The sequence below is a fragment of the Cyanistes caeruleus genome, chromosome 8, assembly GCF_971803275.1.
Source record: "Cyanistes caeruleus chromosome 8, bCyaCae1.hap1.1, whole genome shotgun sequence".
NCBI classification, from domain to species: domain Eukaryota; kingdom Metazoa; phylum Chordata; class Aves; order Passeriformes; family Paridae; genus Cyanistes; species Cyanistes caeruleus.
The window spans coordinates 3580492-3602852 of record NC_141708.1 but is presented as its reverse complement, the minus strand read 5'-3'; the positions used below and the strand labels follow the sequence as shown (position 1 = coordinate 3602852).

The following is a 22361-nucleotide window of genomic DNA, read 5'->3' as shown; positions in this document are numbered from 1 at the left end:
TGTCTTCTGTCAGGTTTTTCTCTCCTTGCCCTTGTAAGCCCCGCTTTCAGAAACGCCCAACTTCCTCGGCAACACTTTGCTGCAGCTTTTATCTTATCCGTAATGTGCGGAAAAGTACCCTGCCAAAGGCCGGTACCCACAGAGAAGCCGGGGAAGCCCTGCCGAACACCGGCACCTTCCGGCGCGGCGGCCGCCGTGAGGGCTTCTGGAAGGTTCGGACCAGCGCAGCCTCCTTTTATGCCAAACTGGCCTTTGTGCCCGCCCCGCAGTGTCCCCATTGGCCGCGGCCCTGGGCGGGCACAGAGCCCAAGGCGGGCTCCAGGCCCACCCGGCCCTCACAGCCCGCCCGGCCCGCCCAGCCCTCCCGCCGGGCACAGCCTTCCCGGCCCCCTCAGCCCACGCTCCCCCTCGGACAGCTTCCCACCCCTCCGCTATCCACGGGGCTGCTCCTCCCGACCCCGACTGCTTCCTCCCCCTTATCCGCGGCCGTTCCGCAGCCATTTCTGCTGTCCCTAAGAGTAACAATCCCACTGCCGCCTTAACGAGGCTTTTCCAAGTGGAGCTCAGCCTCACTTCACCCACAGCTGTCTGTGCTACCCAAACTGTCATCGTTCTGTCCTACCCAAAGCATGGGAGGGAAAATGTTCTGTCACTCCAACCACCGCACTGGGTCACTGCCATGAATGAAGGTGCCTTCCAAATCCCAAAGAATTATTTACCGCTTCACAGTGTGAGAATGTGACTGTATTTAACCCCTGTGCTCAGCAAGGGGAACATTTTGAGCTGCGTGATTAATCAGGGTTTAGTTCAGCTAAAACCAGCTAAGAGAAATTAAAAACCTCCAAGTTGCTATGAGGTTTGCTCTTTTTGAAGACTCAGAGTATTTTCATTGCACATCAATGTATTTTTTTCAATGCAAAACATGTTTTAATATAAACACCCAGATGATAGAAAGTTTTACAACAGTAAAAACAGATCTAAATGTTCAGATCTATTTTACAAGATTGTAAAGCCAAACACTGAGACCAGGCTTGAAAACAGCATCTCTTGTCATACAATCAAAATATTGTATACACAGAACACAGCTCGATGCTTCTCGAGTTCACCAGCATAACACCCAGTTTGTCAAACATTCAGCATTAGAATTTTTTTTCAAGCTGCACGTGAAAAACACAAATTCACCCACAATGTTAAGTGCTTCCATCCTACAGACATCTTGCTGAGAGGCAAAAATTGCCAAAAGCAATATTTTGGAGAGTGATATGAGAGTGCAAGGCAACCTAATATATATATATATATATAAATCATACTTTAAACTTTGGCCAAGACTTAAAATTGATATGTATCTCCCCTCAAATATTCCAACTTAGATGATCAGTACATACAGAACTTTATTTCCAAGTATTGCAAGGCTGGAAAGTCTTCAAAATCATTCTGTATTTTCTACACAGCCATTATAACTTTAAGATACAGCTATGTTTGAATAGTCAAGTCCTCTTAGATAAAAGGAATGAGAGATGCTTGCTTCAAGAGCAGGCCTTCATCACACACATTTCAACACACCCTCTTGAACCAGTCAGCAGGCAGACTGCAAGAGCCATGTTTTCAGAAAGACAGGATGGTCTTGTGAATGATTTCAATGGATTCTCTGATTTCATCCTCCTTGATGACGAGTGGCGGGGCCAGGCGGATGATGTCGCCGTGCGTGGGCTTGGCCAGGAGCCCGTTATCGCGGAGCCGCAGACACACCTTCCAGGCGTCGTAGTCTGCAAAGGGAGGGAGGCAGAAGATCAGCAGCACATTGAAGACATTCCCAGCACAGCAGAAGAGGTGTCACACCTGCAGCACGTGGTGCTGTTTGCCAGCTGGCAGAGAGGTGATGCAGGGTGGTCACAAAGGGAGAGGTCACTCGGAGCAGCTCTCCGGAATCTGCAGTGACGCTGCTCCAGAGCTGCCCTTTGCCTCACTGCTTTGCCTCAGCACACAGAGTTCTGCTCCTTCACAGCTCAGTGCTTGTCTGGCACTCAGACTTTAAAATAAATCTTAAAAGGGGAACCATGTGAAGAGGAGGTAAGGACACGTGGACAGGACTTAGACAAGGTTATGGTTATATAACCTGGATTTCAGCACATCATCGTGGAAAATGACACCACCTTCCTGCAGCACTTTATCCCTTGATCAAATACATTGATATTCAGATTTCTGATATAATTCAAGGTGTTACTCCCTAGAAACTTGTTCTCCATCATTAACTTTCTTCTTCTTTATAACCTCCTGTATTCATTGTACTCTTCCAACTCTTCTGAAAACAATAATCCCAACCAATGCCCCATAATCTGACAGGAACTGGTGTTCCAGATGTGGACAGTTTTTTTCCAAAGAGGAAAGGTAAAGGTGTTTGTTGGGATGCAGATTCACCATCAGGTTGGAACATTATCAAATCATAAAAGAGTTCAAATAATTTAAAAACAATTGTTTGGCTTTTCTTAGTTAAAAGAACCTATTTTTAATGGCAGACAGTAACTTAAATCAATTTTCAGTGGGTACTACAGTGCTATAGCCATGTTCTGAACACAAACATCATGTCTACATGGCTTCCCCTACCTACAATCTAAGTTGAAAAATACTTCCCCATGCTGTGTTTGTGCAGTTGATTTTATTTCCTCACCTTTGGTTTCCCGGATTACGATTGCATTTAAGAGGCCTTTTCCTCTTACAGCAGTTACAATATTGGATGGAGTCTTCATGAGCTCACTTCTTAGCAGATTACCCATTATTTCTGCATTTTTTGCCAGATTTTCCTCTTCAATTACCTAAAGAGAAGTCAGATCTACAATCAGCTGAAGGGCACTGCTCTTTTATGTACATGGGGAAGGATGGATAATGACACTGAACCTGCTGAGACACAAAAGCTGTTGCAGCCACAGTGTCCCTGCACAGGCTGCAAGTCCCAGCAGGTTGGTATTGAGCTTTCACTCTTTCATGTCTACAAGAAACAATAGTGTCTTTGAAATTTTATTCTGAATTAACTGCTCTTTGTTTGCTGTTATTTGCAAGTAAACAGTAAACCTCTCAAGGCTCTTAATCTGTCCAAGTCTGAGTACTGGGTAGTGATGAGGTTTTCTGTGTGACCTGCATCACTGGAGTCAATTAAGCAATCACAAAATAATTGAATTGCACCTTCTGGACAGGACGTTGTAGTTTCTGTAGTTTCTTGAGAGCCATACTTGCTCTCAAGCTCACAGAGCTCACAGAGCAGCAGTTTCTGCTGATATAGTAAAATAAGCCAATTTCAAACTGTTATCATTAAATTAGTGAAGGTATTTGACCAAATCTACATAATTGCTTTGAAACTTCCCCTAGATAAATCTTATTTTGATGTTTAAGACATTAAGATCATAAGAACACAAAGTGGGACATATTTCCAATAAAAAAATCTAAAATTTGTTTTAAGATCTACAGATAACCACCACCAAATTTCCAATCTTATTTAAAGCTAGATTTCTACTCATAGCATGAAAAATAATATCATTTATTTAAAGCAAAGATCATAAGACCCTTTTTAATTTAGATTCCAGATCTCTATTCCCACACACAAACCTCCAGTGCTGCCATTGCCACACGGCAAGCTAATGGATTTCCTCCATATGTGGATCCATGTTCACCAGGTTTGATGGTCAGCATAACTTCATCATCACACAGCACTGCTGAGACCTAAAATGGGAAGGGCAGAAAATTTACATATTTGGAACAGGAAGCTTTATTATCTCTGAAGCAAACTTTCCTCTCAGAGCTCAGGAAATTTTCAGCCTATTGTGATAAATTACATTTACATTCCCAGCACTGTGTACAGAATAGCAGATCTGACAATCCCATAATTAATCCCTTAAATACACTTAGCTAGAGTGGTAACACAACTTTCAATCACAGCTGAGGGGAATTTCTCCAAACTGAATATTATTTCAAGAGTTTAAGCTTCAATATTTGGTTTAACTCAGAAATCCTGTCAGTTGGCCAAAATAGTTCAAGGCATTGTAATTTCCAGCCTAATCAGCAGGAATTTAAGTCAATCCAAGAGGATAAAATCAGCCATGCAGGCATGCCAGACAAATGAAATAATATCAGTTGTTCAGTTATAAAGGTAGTATTAGGTATTTCATTATTTTATTATGTCTCTCTCAAGTTGGACTGTCTGGTCATAAATCATAGTTAGTCTTGCAAACAATAATTTCCAAGTACAACAAACATCAGATTTATTGTTCTTCCAACTGGCAGATTTTCAGTGTTGATGACTAAGGAAAAAAACCCAACATTATTCAACAAATGTTTGAGTAATTTGATATTACTTTAAATCATTGGTATTTCTTTGGTACTCACAGGGTATAAGCCACCAGAAAGGGCCTTTCCAAGAAGAATTATATCAGGTCTCACATTTTCATGGTCAACAGCCAGCATTTTCCCTGTTCTGGCTAAACCAGTCTGTATTTCATCAGCAATAAACAGAACCTTTAAAGAGAAAAAAGATCCAAACAGAACAGGGAATTACTTTTATTCCTAACCCAATTCCAACAAGACAATTTTCTTTTGAGGTATCACAGCAATAATGGAGACATCTTTATTAATAATACGTCAATGCCTTCTTTTGAAGATATGAAAAGAATTATGAGTAGCACTTACAAATTAGGAATCTGAATTCTATTGGAACAGAGAGCACTGATTTTAAAATCAGAGATCCCTGATAATCATTTTCCTCAGTGTTTCATTCTGTGACCCATTATTGTTACTGGTTCTTGGCAGCAGTTAATGCACATCAGCAACAAAGGTCCTGGATAGCCATGGTAACTGGAATTTATAATGTGGAAATTAGAAGTTAAATTAATTTAAAGTAAATCCAGTTGAAGAATAGTAATTAGAAACTTGAGTCAGTGACAATAGTAAGAAATAGTGAAAAATGTGCACTGCTAAGAAGTGCTTTTTATTGAGGCATTACCAGGAAACACAAGAGGTATCCCTGCATTATTCCACTGAAAAAAAAGGGAATTACTAAATAGTATATAAAGCTCTAGGCCTTGCATAGAAGGCTGACCTTACAAGTTACCCCAGTAAACACAGTGTGTAGTGTTGAATGTTACAGTGAATTCTCACATTGTGTTTTGTGCAGAGGTCCCTCACTCCTGTGAGATAGCCTTTGTCAGGAACAATCACACCTGCTTCCCCTTGAATTGGTTCCACCATGAAAGCTGCCACGTTGGGGTCTTGCAGGGCCCGCTGCAATGTTGGGCACAGGGAGAGGAGAGACAAAAAGAAAAAGCTTTTACTCAGGTCAAATACAGAAAATACACATAGCAGAACCTGATTCTAGCCCTGGTGTTCTTCCTCAAAGGATGAGAGCAGCATTCCTGCCAGGCAGCTCTCTCTGAGTGCCACTGCAGTTCCAATGCTTTGTCACTGCTGACAAGGTAAAATCAGGTGCTGTGCTTGCTTGGGAAGGTACAAACCTTGCAAACTGCAAACCCAGACAAGCAGTTTATCAGATCAGTTCAGAAATCACCTCAGAAATATCCTCAGTTTCATATTAGTTCATACATTACAAACAATTGCTCAACTCCTCCCTTAAAAAGAAAAAGCACAGAGCCCCTCCAGAACAGTTTTACCTTAAAGCAAAGTCCACAGGTACATTCCTGCACTATCAAGTTCAAAAAGGTTTAGAAATCCATGAGGCACAGGAGATCTAGTGATTCCCAGCAGGAATTTACTACAGCTTTTCTCAGCATTGCCCCACATGAATTCAGCTCTAATGAAAGCATTAATACTTGCAGGCCTTTCACCATGGGCAGCCTGGTGAAGGTTCAAACCTGAACAAGCTTTTCCACACTGCAGCTATAACCCACTGAGAGACCTTTGTGTCCCCTAACCCAGCTCCAAGGAGAAAAGCAGCTCTGTGTCCTATAATCCCTCAATCTCCAAAGCCCAATCACTTGCAGGCCCAACAGGTACAGAGATTTTTACTCACAGAAATGGTACCCAGTCAAGGTCAGCCCCCCCTCCCCAACAGCTTGACAGGATTAATCTCAGATAAAACAGGGAAATACTGGGAATCACTAGCATTTCAGGAGCTTGTGAAAGTGAAACAGCAGCCTGGCATGGTTTTAAGGATGCTGTGAAACTGAAAATAAATATTTGCAACTACAGTGAATTCTAGTCTTAGAATCACAGGATGGTTTGGGTGGGAAGGGACCTTAAAGCTCATCCCATCCCACTTCTTGCAGTGGGCAGGGACATTTCCACTAGACCAGGTGGCTGGGAAATTAAACAGATCATGTAGTTTACCTTTCATATCCTAAAGCAAAACTGAAAATCAAAACCAAAGCAGAATTTAGCTACATTTTCTATACATAATTATAACAAACACATTCCTTATCTACATCTACTTACAGATACCTTAATGTCAAAGCACATGTTTCAAAGTATAAACTTCTGATTTTCCTTGCTATTTACCAAAGAGCAAAATACTGTAAAATTATTTCATACAAGTGAACAAGAAATTGTCAGATACCTCAAGAGCTGGTAGATCATTGTACGGGATCACTTCAAATCCTGGCATGAAGGGTCCAAAGCCATCGTAGCTGGATGGGTCAGTAGAACTGGAGATGGCTGACATTGTCCTGCCCCAGAAGTTGCCAGCTGGAAAAAAAAAGGGGGGAGAAATTGTTACAAAACTGACCAAAAGCCAGAACATTATAAAGGACATCACACTTTCCACTTGGTGATGTATTTTAAGGGTTATCTAACAAGATAGTAGCATACTCCTAATTGTCAGCATTTTGTATTGATGCTATAAATACAGTCTGTTGCTGTATTAAAAGCACATATCAAAAACCAAAAGGAAATTATACTCTAAGAGCTGACAAGTGTACAAAATAATTTCCTTAAGTCTCATTAATAGTCTGGAAAATTGAAAATAACTCAAGCAACATATTTTTATTGATAATGTTCAACTTTAATACAATTATTACCAATAAAATGTAGGGGGAAAAGAAACACCATTAATAATTTAAGTCCTAAAAATAAAGCTGTCGATAAGCTCAAATCAGAAAATATAATTCTGTGCATTTCAAAGTTCCAGAAGAATCTCTTTACATATCTAAAAATATTGTGATTTGCACTGTTTTGTTTAGAAACATCAGTTAAAATGTCCAGGAGCCAACATGCCCATTACCAAAACAACCGTATCCTCATTTTAATATTCAGTTTAAACAAGAGACTGTCACTAATCAATAATAAGGTGCTAATAAGACTAAGGGTTCAGTGCTTTCACAGCTCACAATCAAGCAGAGTCTGTGTTAAATTCTTTAAAATGATGTCCAAGGTCATTTCTTAGTTATGTGACAGAGCTTTTTTTCTGCCAAAACAGGGAGCACATCCCCTTTATCAAAATGAGAAAAAACTTACTAAAAGTTGTCTGAGAAGCAAAATTAAAAGTATAGAGAAAAAAGGAGAAATATTTGTTGAAAGAATTCCCAGAAGAAATGAAAAAAACAAACAAACAAAAATATTTCTATTAATTTCCAGAAACCATAAAGCAAAATTCAAGTATGCACAGCAATTCATAAATGCTGCCTAATGACATTTATGGTTACTATATATACCAAAAGTTAAAAATAGTATCTGCAGCTACAAAAAAAAAGGTCAGTATTTAAATAGTAAATTTTATTCTGGAAGGTTTTCTAAAATACAGAACCATTAAACAAAACTAGTATTGGCAAGATTGCTTTATCTGTAACCAAAGAATACTGAATATAATAATTTTTTAATTTTATATATATTTTTTTGTTTGTTTGTTAAAAAAAAATAGAGAAGTCTCTTCAGGGCCTGGTAACTTCTCCTTGAAGTTACAGAGCCCAGCAGGGCAGGCAGGTAAAGGAAAGAAATATCCCAGCAGAGAATAAAAGTTCATTATTTACTTTAGCAATGTTGCTTTTACTTTTATTATATGATCAATGCTCCAGTATGGCTTTACTGGGTTAATGCCAATTTCTGGAAAGCCTGGAGAATGCAAGACAAAAGCCCTGGTAGGTGAAGCCAAGAGGGCAGCTTAACTCTACTGTGTACTCTATGAGAAAAGTGACACCAGTTTGAGGAGTTAATCCACGAAAGAGTTATGCAGGAACAAGCCAGGAATAAAAAGCACTGCATTTTAAGTGATTAAAAGAGCATGGATGTTCTTTCCCTGTGACTTCAGGCTGCCTCCCAGTAACCCAGTGTCCAGATCCTCAAGTCCTCAACTCATAACACACACTTTACATACCTGCAAAAATGATTTTAGCTTTGTATTTTGGAATTCCTTTCACAGTGTAGGCCCATTTCCGAGCCAGTTTACAGGCAGTTTCTCCAGCTTCCACTCCTAAAACATAAAAGAGCACCATTATCAGTCTTACACATGAAACAGGCCATCAATGCAGCAGGAAATGTTACACTACCTTCAAATCTCAGGGACAAGAACAAAATGGAAACACAGTATTTCTTTACCTGTGTTCATTGGAAGAACTTTGTTATAATTGAACATTTTGGTGACAAGCTCCTCATATTCCCCAAGGACATCATTATAGAATGCCCTGGATGTCAGGGTCAGTTTTTCAGACTGGGCTTTCAGAGCATCCACGATCTTTGGGTGACAGTGGCCTTGGTTGACAGCGCTGTAAGCACTCAGAAAGTCAAAATATTTTCTACCTTCAACATCCCACACATAAACACCTGGGAAAACAAACCTGTGATCAGTACACAAAATAAAAGAAGACACGAGACAAAAAAAGAATCCTCAAACATAATTAAAGGCCAGAGTAAATTTAAATTAAGTGATAATATATGAACAGCCCACAAGGACTTAGAGAGGGTTCCAGTGCACCCTTTCATGTTCACACTAATGTTAAACCTCTCCACACAAGGTAACAGAAAACATGAAGAAATTAAGTTGCTTGAAAAATTTTCTGCCGAGTTATTCTGGAAATCATCAATACTTTAAATCATTTTAGAGGCACCACAATTTTTTCAGGTGCCCTTATGCATAATGATCCACCGCTCTAATCAACCATTAGTTGACTTTATTTCATCAGTGATCTCAATCCCACCCCAAAAAAAACCAAAACAACAAAGATTGAGAAATCAATCAGATCAAAATCATTCTACCATGATCTTATTCACCCTACACAGACACACCCCACTTACAACCTCCAGGAAAAACCTAAATAAAATACCTTTTCCTCTTTCCAGAGCAACAGGCAGAGGGTGATAGTTGTGGGCACCGTATTTTGCCTCACGTTCAAAGATTAAATCAGACGAGGGAGGCCCCTGAATGGTTTTTTTAGGAGCAACTGAGGTAGCAGAGCTCAGTGAGGAATGAAGGCCTCGGCAGAGAACAGCAAGGTTCTGGGAGCGGGTTAGCTTGGAAAGCATGATGGACTTCAGGAGTTCTGATACAGATCTGGAGGGAAAAAAATAAAGCAAGTTAATAATTAGCACTAAGAACACTTCAGAAGAAATGTCTGACACGATTGAAGTGGGTTTACTGCCAAGATTACAGGTTCCTCAACTATTTTGCAATTCAGCCAAGAAAGCTTATATGAAGTATAAATTAATGTGGGATTAACATCAAACAAGTGATTTTTTTTCTACTCTCTACACTTACAGAAACAGAAAGAAAACTGTGTGACTCAGCAAGTCTGTGATCTAGTTACATCATTCTTCCTGTAAGTGTTCCTTTTTCACTGTGCCTTAAATTCTGATTTACTAATAGAAAACTACAGTAAGAAAGTTAAGTTCATCAAATTTCTTGTTCTACTGAAATTCCCATTTCCTACCAGATTGTCATCAGACAAATCATGTTACAAACTTCCATGATATTGGCTATCCCTGGAAGTGTCCAAGGCCAGGTTGGACAGAGCTTGGAGCAACCTGGGATAGTGGAAGGTGCCCCTGCTCATGGCAGGCAGTGCCACTGGATGAGCTTTAAAGTCCCTTCCAACCCAAACCATTCTGTGATTCTGTGAGCAAAAAAAAGATGGAAAGTAAGAATATGTCAGATATTAATGATCATTAGAGCACTCTATTTTCCCAGCAATTTCCCCTGTATACAAAACCTTTTATTGTCACCATCTAGGGATAACCTGAGGGTAGGATTTTGTGAGGCAAATGCACTTTGATTTCTTCTCCATGCCTGCACCTCAGTGGATATAATGATACTTCCCAGAAAAAAGGGAGTGAGTTGGCACTTGAAAAGCTGTTTCAGGAAGCTCTTCCCACAGCAGGGAACAGCAGAGAGCCAAGAGCTCCCAAGCTCAGGTTTCTGGTCTCACAGAACATCACACTTGCAAAACTGGCAAAAGGTTTAATCCCCAGAGGATGATCACAGATCACAACAAGTGCTCTGCTTATCAAATGCAGCCTCCCTGTAGCACACTCCCCAGCAAAGTGAAGAGCCAAGCAGCCTGGACACTGCTGCACCACCTAACAGAAGCAGTCTGCAAAACCTACCAAAAATACATTTATTAAATACCAACAGGAGGATGCAAGGATGGCTTACACAAGGGTGCTGTTATTTCAGGCTGTTTGCAGAAGACAGAAATATTAAGTCATGGATTTATCCCTAATTTATTTTGGAAAAAAACACACCCTGAATGTGTTGCCTTGAACAGAGAGGCATTTCTTTCAGCAGACTCCTCAGGTATTACTTTGCTGCTCCTCTCTTCTAACCAAAGCCAAGACTTTGTTCTCCATCTACCAAAATCTAAGTGTTTAGGAAGAGTCAGTATTCTCCATTCCAGCAAGAGATTAATACTGCACAACTCTGGGCATGTTTCCAGCTGTTAAAGATTAGCCCTTTGTGTTAATACTCTTCAAGATTGTTACACAAGGATTTTGCAAACAAAAAAGACAAATACTTCTCTGTGCAAGAAAAAAAATTGATGACTCAAGATTTCAACCTGCTCAACCCCTAAAATGTAATTGGCCTGTGACATCCTGGCCCCTGGCACACCTCCATGGTAGAGCAGCTAATTCTATCACAAGTTGCTATATTTTGGAGATTTTCCAGACATTCCTGAATTGAAAGGTACAAATAAGTTAAATGCTTATCTGCTGTATATCAGAGGTACCTCCCTGCAAGAAGGATCACAGATCCCCAGTTTGAGGTTGTTGTTTTACTTCTTGCATATTGGAAAATATTCATCAGATTTTTTTAAAAGGGCTTTTTCCTCCATAAAAGGAATTGCCCTGAAAACTGTGCTAGTGAGGCCACATCACTTTAGCCAAGGTGTGGAAGATTACATGGAGAAAAGTTGAATAAAGCTGACAAAAAGATGAATCTGGAGTTAAAATGAAGGGGAAAATTTGGGGTTGATGATCAGCAAAACAAGATGAACAGAAATACCAGGAAGGAGGAGGAATAATAAGGAAAAAAACTCAAGCAAACAAAATGAAATAAAATCAAGCTCATTACCAACTGTGAGAAATATGATCGTGCACTGTAGCAGGCAGTACAGGAATCAGAAGCCAAGGAATTACACCAACTGGAAGAGGTCTTGCATCAGAACAGAAAAACCACTCAAAACACAGCTGTAAAACACTTGAACAGCTTTGCTCAGCTGTTGAGCAAGATTATCCAGACAGCAGCCTGCAGACTGCACAGGTAAATTGAATGGCTGTATGTACCTGACACTGAAAAACACCCCAAGGTAAATGGGGGATATTGTCAAGTGCATGAAAACACTCAGGTTCATGTTGATAGAGCAAAGAAGAATCGCTGCCACACTGCAGCCTCCACCAGCTGAATCAAATGGGTGAAGGCTCAAGGGGACAAACAGGGAGGGACATCAGTGTGGACATGCCAAGCTACCTGTGCAGACCAGCAGGAACAGCTCAGGACCTAGGCTGGCAGACAAGAATTGCAGAATCACAGAATCACCGAGGCTGGAAAAGACCTCTGAGATCACCGAGTCCAGCCTGTGCCCGATGCCCACCTTGTCCCCAGCCCAGAGCCCTGAGTGCCACATCCCGGCCTTCCTTGGACACCTCCAGGGATGGGTACTCCAAACCTTCCTGGGCAGCTCCTTCCAATGTCTGAGCACCCTTTCTGTGAAGAGTTTCCTCCTGGTATTTCCTCTTCTGGCCCAGCTTGAGCCTGTTTCCTCTCGTCCTGTCACTTATACCTGGGAGAAGAGCCCGATCCCTGCCCTGCTACAGACCCCTTTCAGGGAGTTGTAGAAAGGGACAAGGTCCCCTCTAAGCCTTCTTTTCTCCAGCAAAACAAACAAAAAAAAAAAAAAAAAAATATAGGAAAAGCAATAAACCCAGCGGTGAAATACCCGATCCAGCTCGCCATCTCCCCGCCAAGGCCACGGTCAAAGACACTGCAGAGGCAAGGATGTGGCATCGCCTGGCGGGGCTGACACAGGCACAGAGGAAGGGACGGGCTGTCACCTCCCCCGCTCCCCGCACAGCGACAGCGCTCCCGGGGCCTTGCCGACGGGGCCGGCTGCGGCGGGACAGAACTGGGGCACGGTGGCCCGAAGAGGGGCAGGAATGGCCCCCGAGGGCCGGACGGGCCGTACCTGGTGCTGCTGGAGGTGCGGAGCGGCCGCAGGTGCCGGAGGTGCTGCCGGTGCCGGAGCCCGCGGATGAGAGGCGGATGCGGCCGCGAGCCGCCGTAACAGCTCCTCGCCCCGCCTCCTCCCTGCTGACGTCACCAAAATTGCCCCTGACGATTGGCTGTCGAAGCTGATTGGCAGCCACCGCCCCCGTTCTTCGGCACCTCCCCTTGGCCAAGGGGCTCCCCATAGGTGGACGCCTTCGAGCCGGGCCCCGCCCACCGCGGCCCTCAGGGGCGGTACCCGCGAGCCCCGCCCGCCGCATCCCCCCGGCCCTCAGACCGACTCGTCCCGTCCCCCTTCTCTCACCGCCTTCCCCCATCCCTCACACCGGCATCCCCGTCTCTCAGACTGCGGGCTCGTCTCCCGTCTGCCGAGTTAGCCTTGGGAGCAATCTTTGTAACCACAGAACCCCACAGATAGCCTGGCAGGAGGAACCCCTCCGCCCCAGCGCCTCCCGCCGCTGTCACTGCTCATCCGCACTTGGGCCCTCGAGGAAGTCACTGTAGAAAAGGGCGAGCACTGACAAAAAATGAGAGGAATTGGGAAAACATTCCTGGGAATGGGAAGTGTGTGGGATGGTGGTGGTAACTCCGCTGGCGACTGCAGGATCCCCAGGGATGTGTAAGTGCTCTGTGTGTGCTCAGCCCTGACCTTTCTCTTCCCAAAAGATGTGCATGAGCTTTCTTCAGATCTTTTAACATACGGCTAAAATAAAATAATTCGAAATAACAGCCAGGGGTTCACTGAGGTTGCTAAGGGGTTTCTCACAGAGTTCCTGTGCCAGGTGATTTTGCCTACACGCACCAATCTTCTCCCCAGTATCACGGTTCCGCGTACCCAAGCCCTGCCCTTCTCCACATGGAAGGGCCTTGATGGAACCCCGAACCTGAGGCTCTGCTGCCTTGGGAGAGAGGAAGGGAATGGGGGAGTGAGCTCCAGGAGGGCCCGGTGTGCTCAGAGCAGGAGCTTGGAGCTGGGTCCAGCAGGTGAGCAGGGACAGGTTGGAACGAGCCAGCACAACCCCGACCTTTCCCCGGGTTAAATTACACCTGGAGAACGTTTTGTAACCACAAGATCTGGGTGTTTAAGGGGAACTGTGAGGTGTGATTCATAAATACATTCTGGTTTTATCCAAAAAAATCATAGACTGGTTTGGGTTGGAGAAGACCTTAAAACTCATCCAGTTCCATTTGCTGCCATGGGCAGGGACATCTTCCACTGTCCCAGGCTTGGACACTTCCATGGATCCAGGGGCAGCCACAGCTGCTCTGGGAACCCTGTGCCAGGGCCTGCCCACCCTCACAGGGAACAATTCCTTCCCAATATCCCATCTAACCCTGTCCTCTGGCAGTGGGAAGCCATCCCCTTTTCCTGTCCCTCCATCCCTTGTCCCAGGTCCGTCTCCAGCTCTTCTGGAGCTTCTTTAGGCACTGGAAGGGGCTCCAAGGTCTCCCCAGAGCCTTCTCTTCTCCAGGCTGAACAATTCAAATTCTGTTGGCCTTTACTCATAGAAGTTTTACATCTTTGCTGTGCCCTCCTCTGGGCTTGCTCCAACACTCCAGGTGGGATCTCACAAGAGCAGAGTACAGAAGAAAACAAACAGTATTTCACTTTTTATTGTGTCCATCTCACTAGGAAGAGCAACAAAAAAAAAAAAAAAACCAAACAAAAAAAAAAAAAGTAAACCAAAAAACCCCTTATTCTTAGCAGTGGTAACTTCTGGTTGCCTCTTGCCCTTTGTCCATAAATCATCCTGACAAATTTATCAATGCTGGAAAATAATTTCTTTCTTCCACAAAGAAAACATGATATCCTAGTTGACACACTGAGAATTTGCATAGCTTCGCCTCACTAAAGCAAACCATTTGAAAATATTCCTGAACCTTGTCATATCTTCTATCTAACCAAATTGCTCAAACCTTGGATGTCAGGGGGCAGCACTGCTTATGCCTTTGGAGAAAATTTTCTCAATGTGCAGTCAGCTTGATGCAGCAAGGGCTGGGAGGAGAACGGATGATGTTGAGCTCTTTATAAACACACAGAGAGTTAGGCTCAATTTGCTAATATGGTTGTGTCTCCTACTAGCCCAATTCTGCCAGCAAACAGTGCCCTGCATCTGCTGCCAAAGATGAGTTCATAAAGCACCAAAAGTTGTGCCTTAGGTGCTGCATTGCAAAATACATTTCAGAGTCATGACTGCTGAATGAATACACAGTTGTACCGTGCCAAGTTTCTTAAGTCCAGAGACAGTTATTATCCAGGAGCTATTGGAACCCCTTTATTTCTAGTTGAAGTTATGATTTTTTTGTGAAAATGATTAAGTTTTAAGGCTGAGAATAAGCAATGACCTCTCTGCTTAGAGTATTACATATTGTCCCAGTTCATTCTGCTTCTCTATGCTACTCTGGTGAGATCCCACCTGGAGTTCTGCATCTGACTCCATCCCCAGCATAGGAAGGACAAGAACTTGCTGGAACAAGTCCAGAGGAGGCTACCAAGTTGATCAGAGGGATGGAGCTGCTCTGCTGTGAGGAAAGGCTGAGAGAATTTGGATTGCTCATCCTTGAGAAGTTTTGGGGTGACCTAACTGGGACCTTCCAGTACCTGAAGGGAGCTGACAAGAAAGATGGAGAGAGACTTTGGACAAGGGCCTGAAGGGACAGGACGAAGGAATGGCTTCCCAGTTCCAGAGAGTAGGTCTAGATTGGATATCAGGAAGAAATTCCTCCTTATGAGGGTGGTGAGGCCCTGGCACAGGGTGCCCAGAGCAGCTGTGGCTGCCCCTGGATCCCTGGCAGTGTCCAAGGCCAAGCTGGATGGCACTTGGAGCAATCTGGGACAGTGGAAGATGTCCCTGCCCATGGCAGGGGTGTTTCAAAGTGGACGATCTTTAATGTCCCTTCCAGTCCAAGCCATGTTCTGCAATCTCTGGTGTTAGGAAAAAATCACATAATTTTGTTTGTTGCATACTCACATTTCTTAATTAGCCTTACAGAATTTGCAGTCCATGAGATCAATGGGATTTTCCCAGGTAAGAAATGTTGGTTTAAGGTTAGATTGTTTTTCTCTCTGACATTTCATTAGCATGGCAGGTCACTTTTCTGTTATCTCAGGTCATGCTAATGATGCCCTCTATCTATCTAGCCACAAAAATAATGTGCTGGGAGCTACATCCCTTTCATCTTTCATAGACTCAACTCAAGAGCTGCCTTTTACCTCCTTTAAATACTCTTATTCTTAAGCTCATCTCCAAATTGGTTTGGATTTATCCAACCATGTTCCTTTCACAATAAGCAGAAAAATACAGAAAGAACAAAATTTGTCCAAAGGATTAAATAGCACCTATCCTATAAGGGTAATACACATCTGAAAACGTAAAGAATGCAAACTAAAGGCAACCAAGATCAATTGAAGTGCTGAATCTTGGGTTCAGCTCTGCCTCATGGAGCTGCAGACAAACTGCCCCAAGAGGTGATTTCAGAAACCAGACATGCAGGAAAACAGCAGATTCCTGTCTGGAGATTCAAAAACAAGCAAATAAACAAACAAGCAACCCTCAAGCAAGAAAAGGCTTGCTTGCTTTATGTATTCTGTAAGATGTGGAATGCACAGATACTATATGTAAATGTATTTTTTAAAGCTGATACAAACTGTTTCTGAGATTAAAAATTATAAATATGAAGTAACTCTCAAACTGGAATCTGGTTAATCAAGACCTGAGAGAAAGTGCATTCAAAGCTCTGTTTAATTTACACCTGATCAGTTTTATGTAGGATCAGTGTCATGGCTCACTTTCTTTCCTCCTTTCTTTTTGGTATTTATTATCAAGACACAGAAAATATCCTCTTTTCTTCTTTAAAAACTATCAAGTTGGAATTTTAAACCACTCACATTGTGCACAGTAGCAGTTATTACTGTAGATCTTGGAGGAATTGCTCTCAGCTGGATGAAATATTTTATGTGAATAAAAAAGGGAAAGCAGAAGCTTAATGTGTATTATTTTGTTACCTGTAGATACCTAAAAGACTCCACATGACAATAACCAAAATATGGAAAAGGGAATCCATGAAATGTTCACATTTTACAGTAATTTGCCCTGCAGAAAAGAGGAAAACTCTGACCTACTTGAAGAAAGAGGGTTATTATATTCATTCTGCTAATCCAGAAAATACAATTTGACATGTAAGTAAACCATAAAGTTATAAGAAGGAACAAGTTAAGTCATGCCAGTTGTTAGGAGTAATTCCACAGCTCTGTCTCAGGCAGAAATGCTCATTGAAGTCGTTGGGAATTAGGCTTGTGAAGAGACCGAGGAATTGCATCCCCCTTATTGTGGTTATTTAGAGGTAGAGTAAATAACAGGGAATTGTGTGTCTGTTTGGCTGCACAAACATGTGCTAGGGATTCACCTGCTGCTCGTGGGAGCAGCTCGAGCACTGGTGCCAAGGCAGGATTGCAGGACCCTCACTCAAGTTTGACACTGTCTTAGGAACGCTGCAGGAAACATCCAGCGTTACTCAGGAGCTGATGTTTTGCCCCATGGCAGCAGTGTTGAGTTCTTCAGTGGCATGGGACAGTTCCTCACCTCAGGGCACAGGCTGGAGTTCACCCAAGCCAGGAGGCTGAAGGTGCAAGTTCATCATTACCCAAAACCAGGTAACCCTAACCCTAAACCCTAAAAACATCTACAGAGCTGGCACAAGGACAGTCCCACCTCTCCTCCCACCCATAGCAAAGCCACAAGATAGGCTTCATCCTTTCTCCTCCTGTTGAAACTCTGCTGCCACCCAGCAAAAATGAAAAATAGGCACTTCTCTGTGCCAAAGGCAGGTTTGAAGGTAAACCTCACAGTTAACATTGTTCTGGGGAACTCAGCCTTCAGTTGCAGTCTGACAATGAAGGATATAAAGCTGCTGGAAAGTGACCTAAGGAAGCTATGGAGATGGTGAAGGGTCTGGAGAGAGACTGTACAAGTGGCAGCTGAGGTCACTTGGTTTGTTCAGTCTGGAGAAGGAGAGACTGAGGGGAGACCTCCTAACACCCTACAGCTTCCTCACGATGGGTAGAGGATGAGCAGCACTGATCCCTGCTCTCTGTTACCAGGGACAGGAACGAGGGAATGGCCAGGGCTGTGTCAGGGGAGGTTTACCCTGGATATCAGGGAAAGGTTCTTCCCCCAGAGGGTGGTCGGGCCCTGAACAGGCTCCCTGGGACAGTGGGCAGAGCCCCCAGCCTGACAGAGCTCAAAGAACGTTTAGACAACGCCCTCAGGCACAGGGTAGGATTATTGGATTGTTTATAGTGCTTTATGTAGAAAAATGGCTTTCCATGGCCCATGATTGTGTTATTCTGGTTATTTACTGACAGTAGAACTCTGCATTAAGACATATCTTGCAGGACAAGAAACCTTAGCCTTTCCTGCAGCACAGCTAGAATATTTCCCAGTGCAGTGTGTCAGAACAGTGCAGCAACAAATTGTAATGCATGCAAAGCAGATCTGCCTCTCAAGACCACTTAGGGATTTCTCTTTTAGCTCATATCTTTCAGGATAGTTTGGAAAGCATAGCACAGCCCCCTCAAAATAATGCTGTTTTATTGGATGGGTGTTAGTTAACCCAGCTTAAAGCACCACAAACAACCCTTAGAGCTGATATTTCTTTTGCAATATCAACCTTGAGCTATAGTTCATACTTATCCTCCCTGATTTGTATGTTGGCTTATTTTACAAAGATTTCTGTGATACTCTGTTAGATGACAGCATGGATAAGTGAATTACAGAATCAAAGGAATTTAAATTGCTGTCTTCTCTCAAGCTTTGCTCCCCATGTTTGAACTTATTTTGAACTGTTATTTTCCACTGCAGCTCAACAATACCTTCATCCAAAGTCTTCCACAAAATGAGGTGAAACATTTTATTTCTGTGTGGAACCTAAAGGTTTAATTTCTTGGACTTGTAGTTAATTTAATGAGCCTTTCTACACACATTTCTGGTGAGCATCACATTCCTTGGAATCATACTAGCAAAAAGACTGGAGAGAGCTTGGGAAAAAATAACCTTTTTTTGGCTTTCCCAAGACAGAGTTTTATGACTGGAATTTTATAGCATAAAACTCACACATGTTAAAATAAAATCCAAAGAAAAAAGTGAGAGTTGGTTTAAATTTCAGGCATTCAAGTGCCTTGGATGTGACCTTGATTCTTCCTTCAATAAATGTATTTTGATTTGGATCCTGAGGACCTGATGCTTCCTAACTTCCAATCTTCATTCTTGGGTTTTATCAGAACAATGATTTCTGGAAAAACTCCTTTACATGCTCTCCTGACTTTGAAAATCTGACCCAGATGGCAGCTCTGAGAGCACACAGAACACGAACATAAATACTTCTAACTGGGTAATAAGAATAAATACCTTGTCAATTTGGTTAATCTCAGGATTGAGCACTGAACATCTGGATATGCTTTATCTCAGGAGCTGGGAAACTTCTCAAAATTCCAGCGTGGCACATCCCCACTGGCCCTGCTGTTGCAGAGTTTGACATTGCTGCCACCAGGATTGCCAACCTTGCTAAATGGTGAGCACTCAGCTCTGACCTCAGGGCTGCTGGGGTCAGACACTGGACAAGTTACATAATGCCCCAGGTCAGGCTTTAACTGGGCATCACTGAGGTGAAAGATCAGCAAGGTGACCTATTGCATCACCTGTCACTTGTCATTACCCCAGGATGATGTGCTGGCACTTCCTGCACGTCCCCAGTCAGGACTTTAAATGATCCTCAGATTTTTCTAGAATATTAGATAATTCAGAAAAAATAAAGGTTTTCTTGATACATTTTAGGACAAAGAAATTCACTTGCAATCCATTGTTTCAAGACAATTTCTTTATCATAATTGTTTTCAAAAATCACACACTTTGAGATGTGGAAATAGGGAAGGCATACTGCCAAAAGGAAGGAATCTTCAGCAAGACCTTGACAGAAATTGCCTACTCTTAAACTATCAAGTGCCTGTTCCTTAGAAGATTCAAATAAACTGATAAAGAATTTAGTTCGTTCTTTGCTCACTTCAGCTTGTCTATCAGAGTTCCTTGTCCATGACAGGGGGGTTAGAACTTGATGGTCTTTAAGGTCCTTTCCTACCCAAACTGTTCTAGGATTCATCAGTTGCTCTTCTGGAACAATTTCAGTGAAATGCAGCAAATCTTGAATTTACCAATGTTTGTGCTTTGCAGGGTAATTCCATGGATAAGAAAAGCTGTCAGTCCAATTGCTACCCACAAACACCATGGGAGGTGTTGGATGTTCGGACATCATCACAGAACTAACCTCACCCTACTCTCAGTTTGTTGTGTCAGGTTCTTAAAGATCCACAGATACAAAATTTGACATCTTTGAAGGTTCCCATTTTGCAAAGTTGATGCAATTTCATATATTCTCTCTTTTTTTTAATGACTGTTTAAGACATCTTTCTTTAAACAATACCGGTTGTTTATGATCAAAGCTACTATAATAAATCAGTATGTGTAGAAAGGAGAGAAATCTTTTATTTGTATTGATCTTGTACATACATCTGGTATTATTCAAAGTGTTTTCAATCTGTCAGAGGCTGCTCAGTGGAAAAGCACAGATCTTGAATACTGCTAAAATGCCTCTGCAGTGTTGCAGCGTGCCTGAGCCCTATGGAATGCCACATTTTTAATGACATTTTTCCCATGGCGTTACACAGAAAAAGAGATGAGAGAAAGAAGCCAGCATGGGAACTTTTCAGTGTTTGAAGAGGAAAATCTAAGAGAAATGGAGTTTAATATTTGTGCTACAGCAGAAAGCAGTGGTAGTGCTGCTACAGGCTCCATGAATCACAGCCACCACAGAACAGCTCCTGTGAACAGCATGGTAAAGATGCCAGCTAAGAGAATAAAGCAAATCTGTAACAAGCAGCTCATAAATTAGTTGTACACATCATTATCTTCCCAGAAACTTTTACTGAGTGCACTACCAGAAATGGGGCCCACAACATGAGTTTGCCATGACAACAAAGTGCTGTAAAGATCAAGGTGACTTCAGCTGGAAAACAAAAGCGATGTTCAGGCCTAGTGGTGCAAGAACATTATTATCAATTTTTCTTCAGGAGGATGTCATCCACCAAATATTTTGCTAGACGTCTCGTCTGCCTGTGAGTTGTAAAGCTGCTGAAAATCAGACTTTGCTCCCATTCCCGAGAGGTATTTGGGAGCACAGCAACGCTTCTCATTCATTCCTGAGTCACCAGAGAACACTGCTTTGAGCCTCCAAACCTCTGCTGCCACCAGGAGGTGAGACTGACATGCTCCACAGTGACCACAAAAATCGGTGATCATCACATCTCTTCGGAAGGAACTGCTCTGCCAGAAGCAGGGAGAGCAGGAGACCTCTGAGCTCTCTCTGTTTCTTGTCCTGGATCATCTCTGTCTCTCTCTCCATGGTCCTACTTGATCTCAATGAGGAAAAATCTGCAGGTGGGATACAGGGGAGTCTGTTCTCACCTCAAGAACCTGTGTGTAGGTAGCACAAGTCTTATTACACATGTTCTAATAATAATGAGAGAGAGAATAAGAGAGAGGTTGCTAGGAAGGAAATAGGCTTTAGTTTAATTTTCCAGACAGGTATTACACAACAAATCACATTGATTTCCTTCAAGAAAAATGCTTGGTCACTGACATATCAATAAATACATTTTATCTTTCATTCCTCTATGTATTTAATTTTTCATTGTATTCTTCCAACTTTGCAAACTCAACTGCATGAATTCTTGTGGATATTTTTTTCTTAAGTACCGATCTGAAAGTCTGGTTAAATTGACATTTCTAACATTTCCCTGGCTGTGATGTCACAGTGTGCCTCCCTGTACTTGTTTCATTATCAGGTTAAATGAAGTCTGTTTCCAAAGTGATTTTGTGGTTCTTGGACTCAGAATTGGCAGTAGTTTGGGCAGTTTGACCCTCAGCTGCTGCTGCCTGCTTACTGCAGACAGTCAGGTGCTGAGTCACAGAATTATTTGGGTTGGAAGGGGTCTTAAAGATCACCAAGTTCCAACTCCCTGCCATGGGCAGAGATGCCACCCACTAGATCAGGTTGCCCAGGAATGAGGGAGGCTCCTAACTTTCCTGTTCTCTCTGAAGTGTTTGAATTCAAACCCCTTTTAATTTAATATAAATGCATGGTTTGCTTTTTACACATAGGACTTTCTTGTGATTCCTTTTAACATCTATATTCAGCTGTGAGTAAAGTCAATTTCTGTCTGTGCCTGAAAATATTGCACAAATCTTTATTTAGAATTGTTAGAGATAATGGATACTCAGTGGGGCATTTCTAGAAGTGTTAGCAGTGCAAATGGCCTCATCTGGGCAACGCAAAGTTTGACTGCAATTGCTGCTCCCAGGACTGCTTGGAACCTCAGCTGGAGTAAGTGCCCAGTCACCACATCCCTAACAAGAATCACCCACCCAAGCAGTCCCCACTCAACAAAGCAGGGAGGGAAGGCTCTGTCCAAAGGGGCTTGGAAGCATTTAGACAGGAAAACTTTGGTGGTGTGGGATCAGAGCCACAAAATCTGCATTCCCATTGATGTGCATCCCCCTTCCAATGCCATGCAGAGGTGCAAGTCCTGTAAAGTGGGGACCATGACTGCTCTAGTCTCTGGAAATAACTGGAAAACATTTTTTGGGAATCTGGGCTAGAAGTG

At 42.7% G+C, this 22361-nt stretch overlaps 1 protein-coding gene and 1 long non-coding RNA gene across 4 annotated transcripts; one reads left to right on the top strand and one right to left on the bottom strand.

The window, feature by feature from the left end:
* Nucleotides 1-904: 904 nt before the first annotated feature.
* On the bottom strand, nucleotides 905-12739 carry OAT (ornithine aminotransferase). Of its 2 annotated transcripts, none has more exons than XM_086899050.1 (10): nucleotides 12360-12739; nucleotides 9255-9481; nucleotides 8530-8754; nucleotides 8309-8404; nucleotides 6557-6684; nucleotides 5146-5268; nucleotides 4378-4506; nucleotides 3601-3714; nucleotides 2669-2813; nucleotides 905-1766 (listed from the first exon to the last, which is right to left on the bottom strand). In XM_086899050.1, the coding sequence occupies exons 1-10, from the start codon at nucleotides 12425-12427 to the stop codon at nucleotides 1606-1608; spliced, it is 1416 nt and encodes a 471-aa protein (XP_086755176.1). In that variant the 5' UTR covers nucleotides 12428-12739; the 3' UTR covers nucleotides 905-1605. The 2 variants fall into 2 exon arrangements, with proteins under 2 accessions (XP_086755176.1, XP_023785772.1); XM_023930004.2 differs by having other exon boundaries at nucleotides 12606-12739.
* Nucleotides 12740-12831: 92 nt separating this feature from the next.
* On the top strand, nucleotides 12832-21367 carry LOC111931395 (uncharacterized). 2 transcript variants are annotated; one of them, XR_015289646.1, is made up of 5 exons: nucleotides 12858-13265; nucleotides 13464-13630; nucleotides 16659-16826; nucleotides 17134-17300; nucleotides 19873-21367. It is a non-coding gene; the product is annotated as an uncharacterized LOC111931395 (long non-coding RNA). The 2 variants fall into 2 exon arrangements; XR_002865527.2 differs by lacking the exon at nucleotides 13464-13630 and having other exon boundaries at nucleotides 12832-13265.
* Nucleotides 21368-22361: the final 994 nt, after the last annotated feature.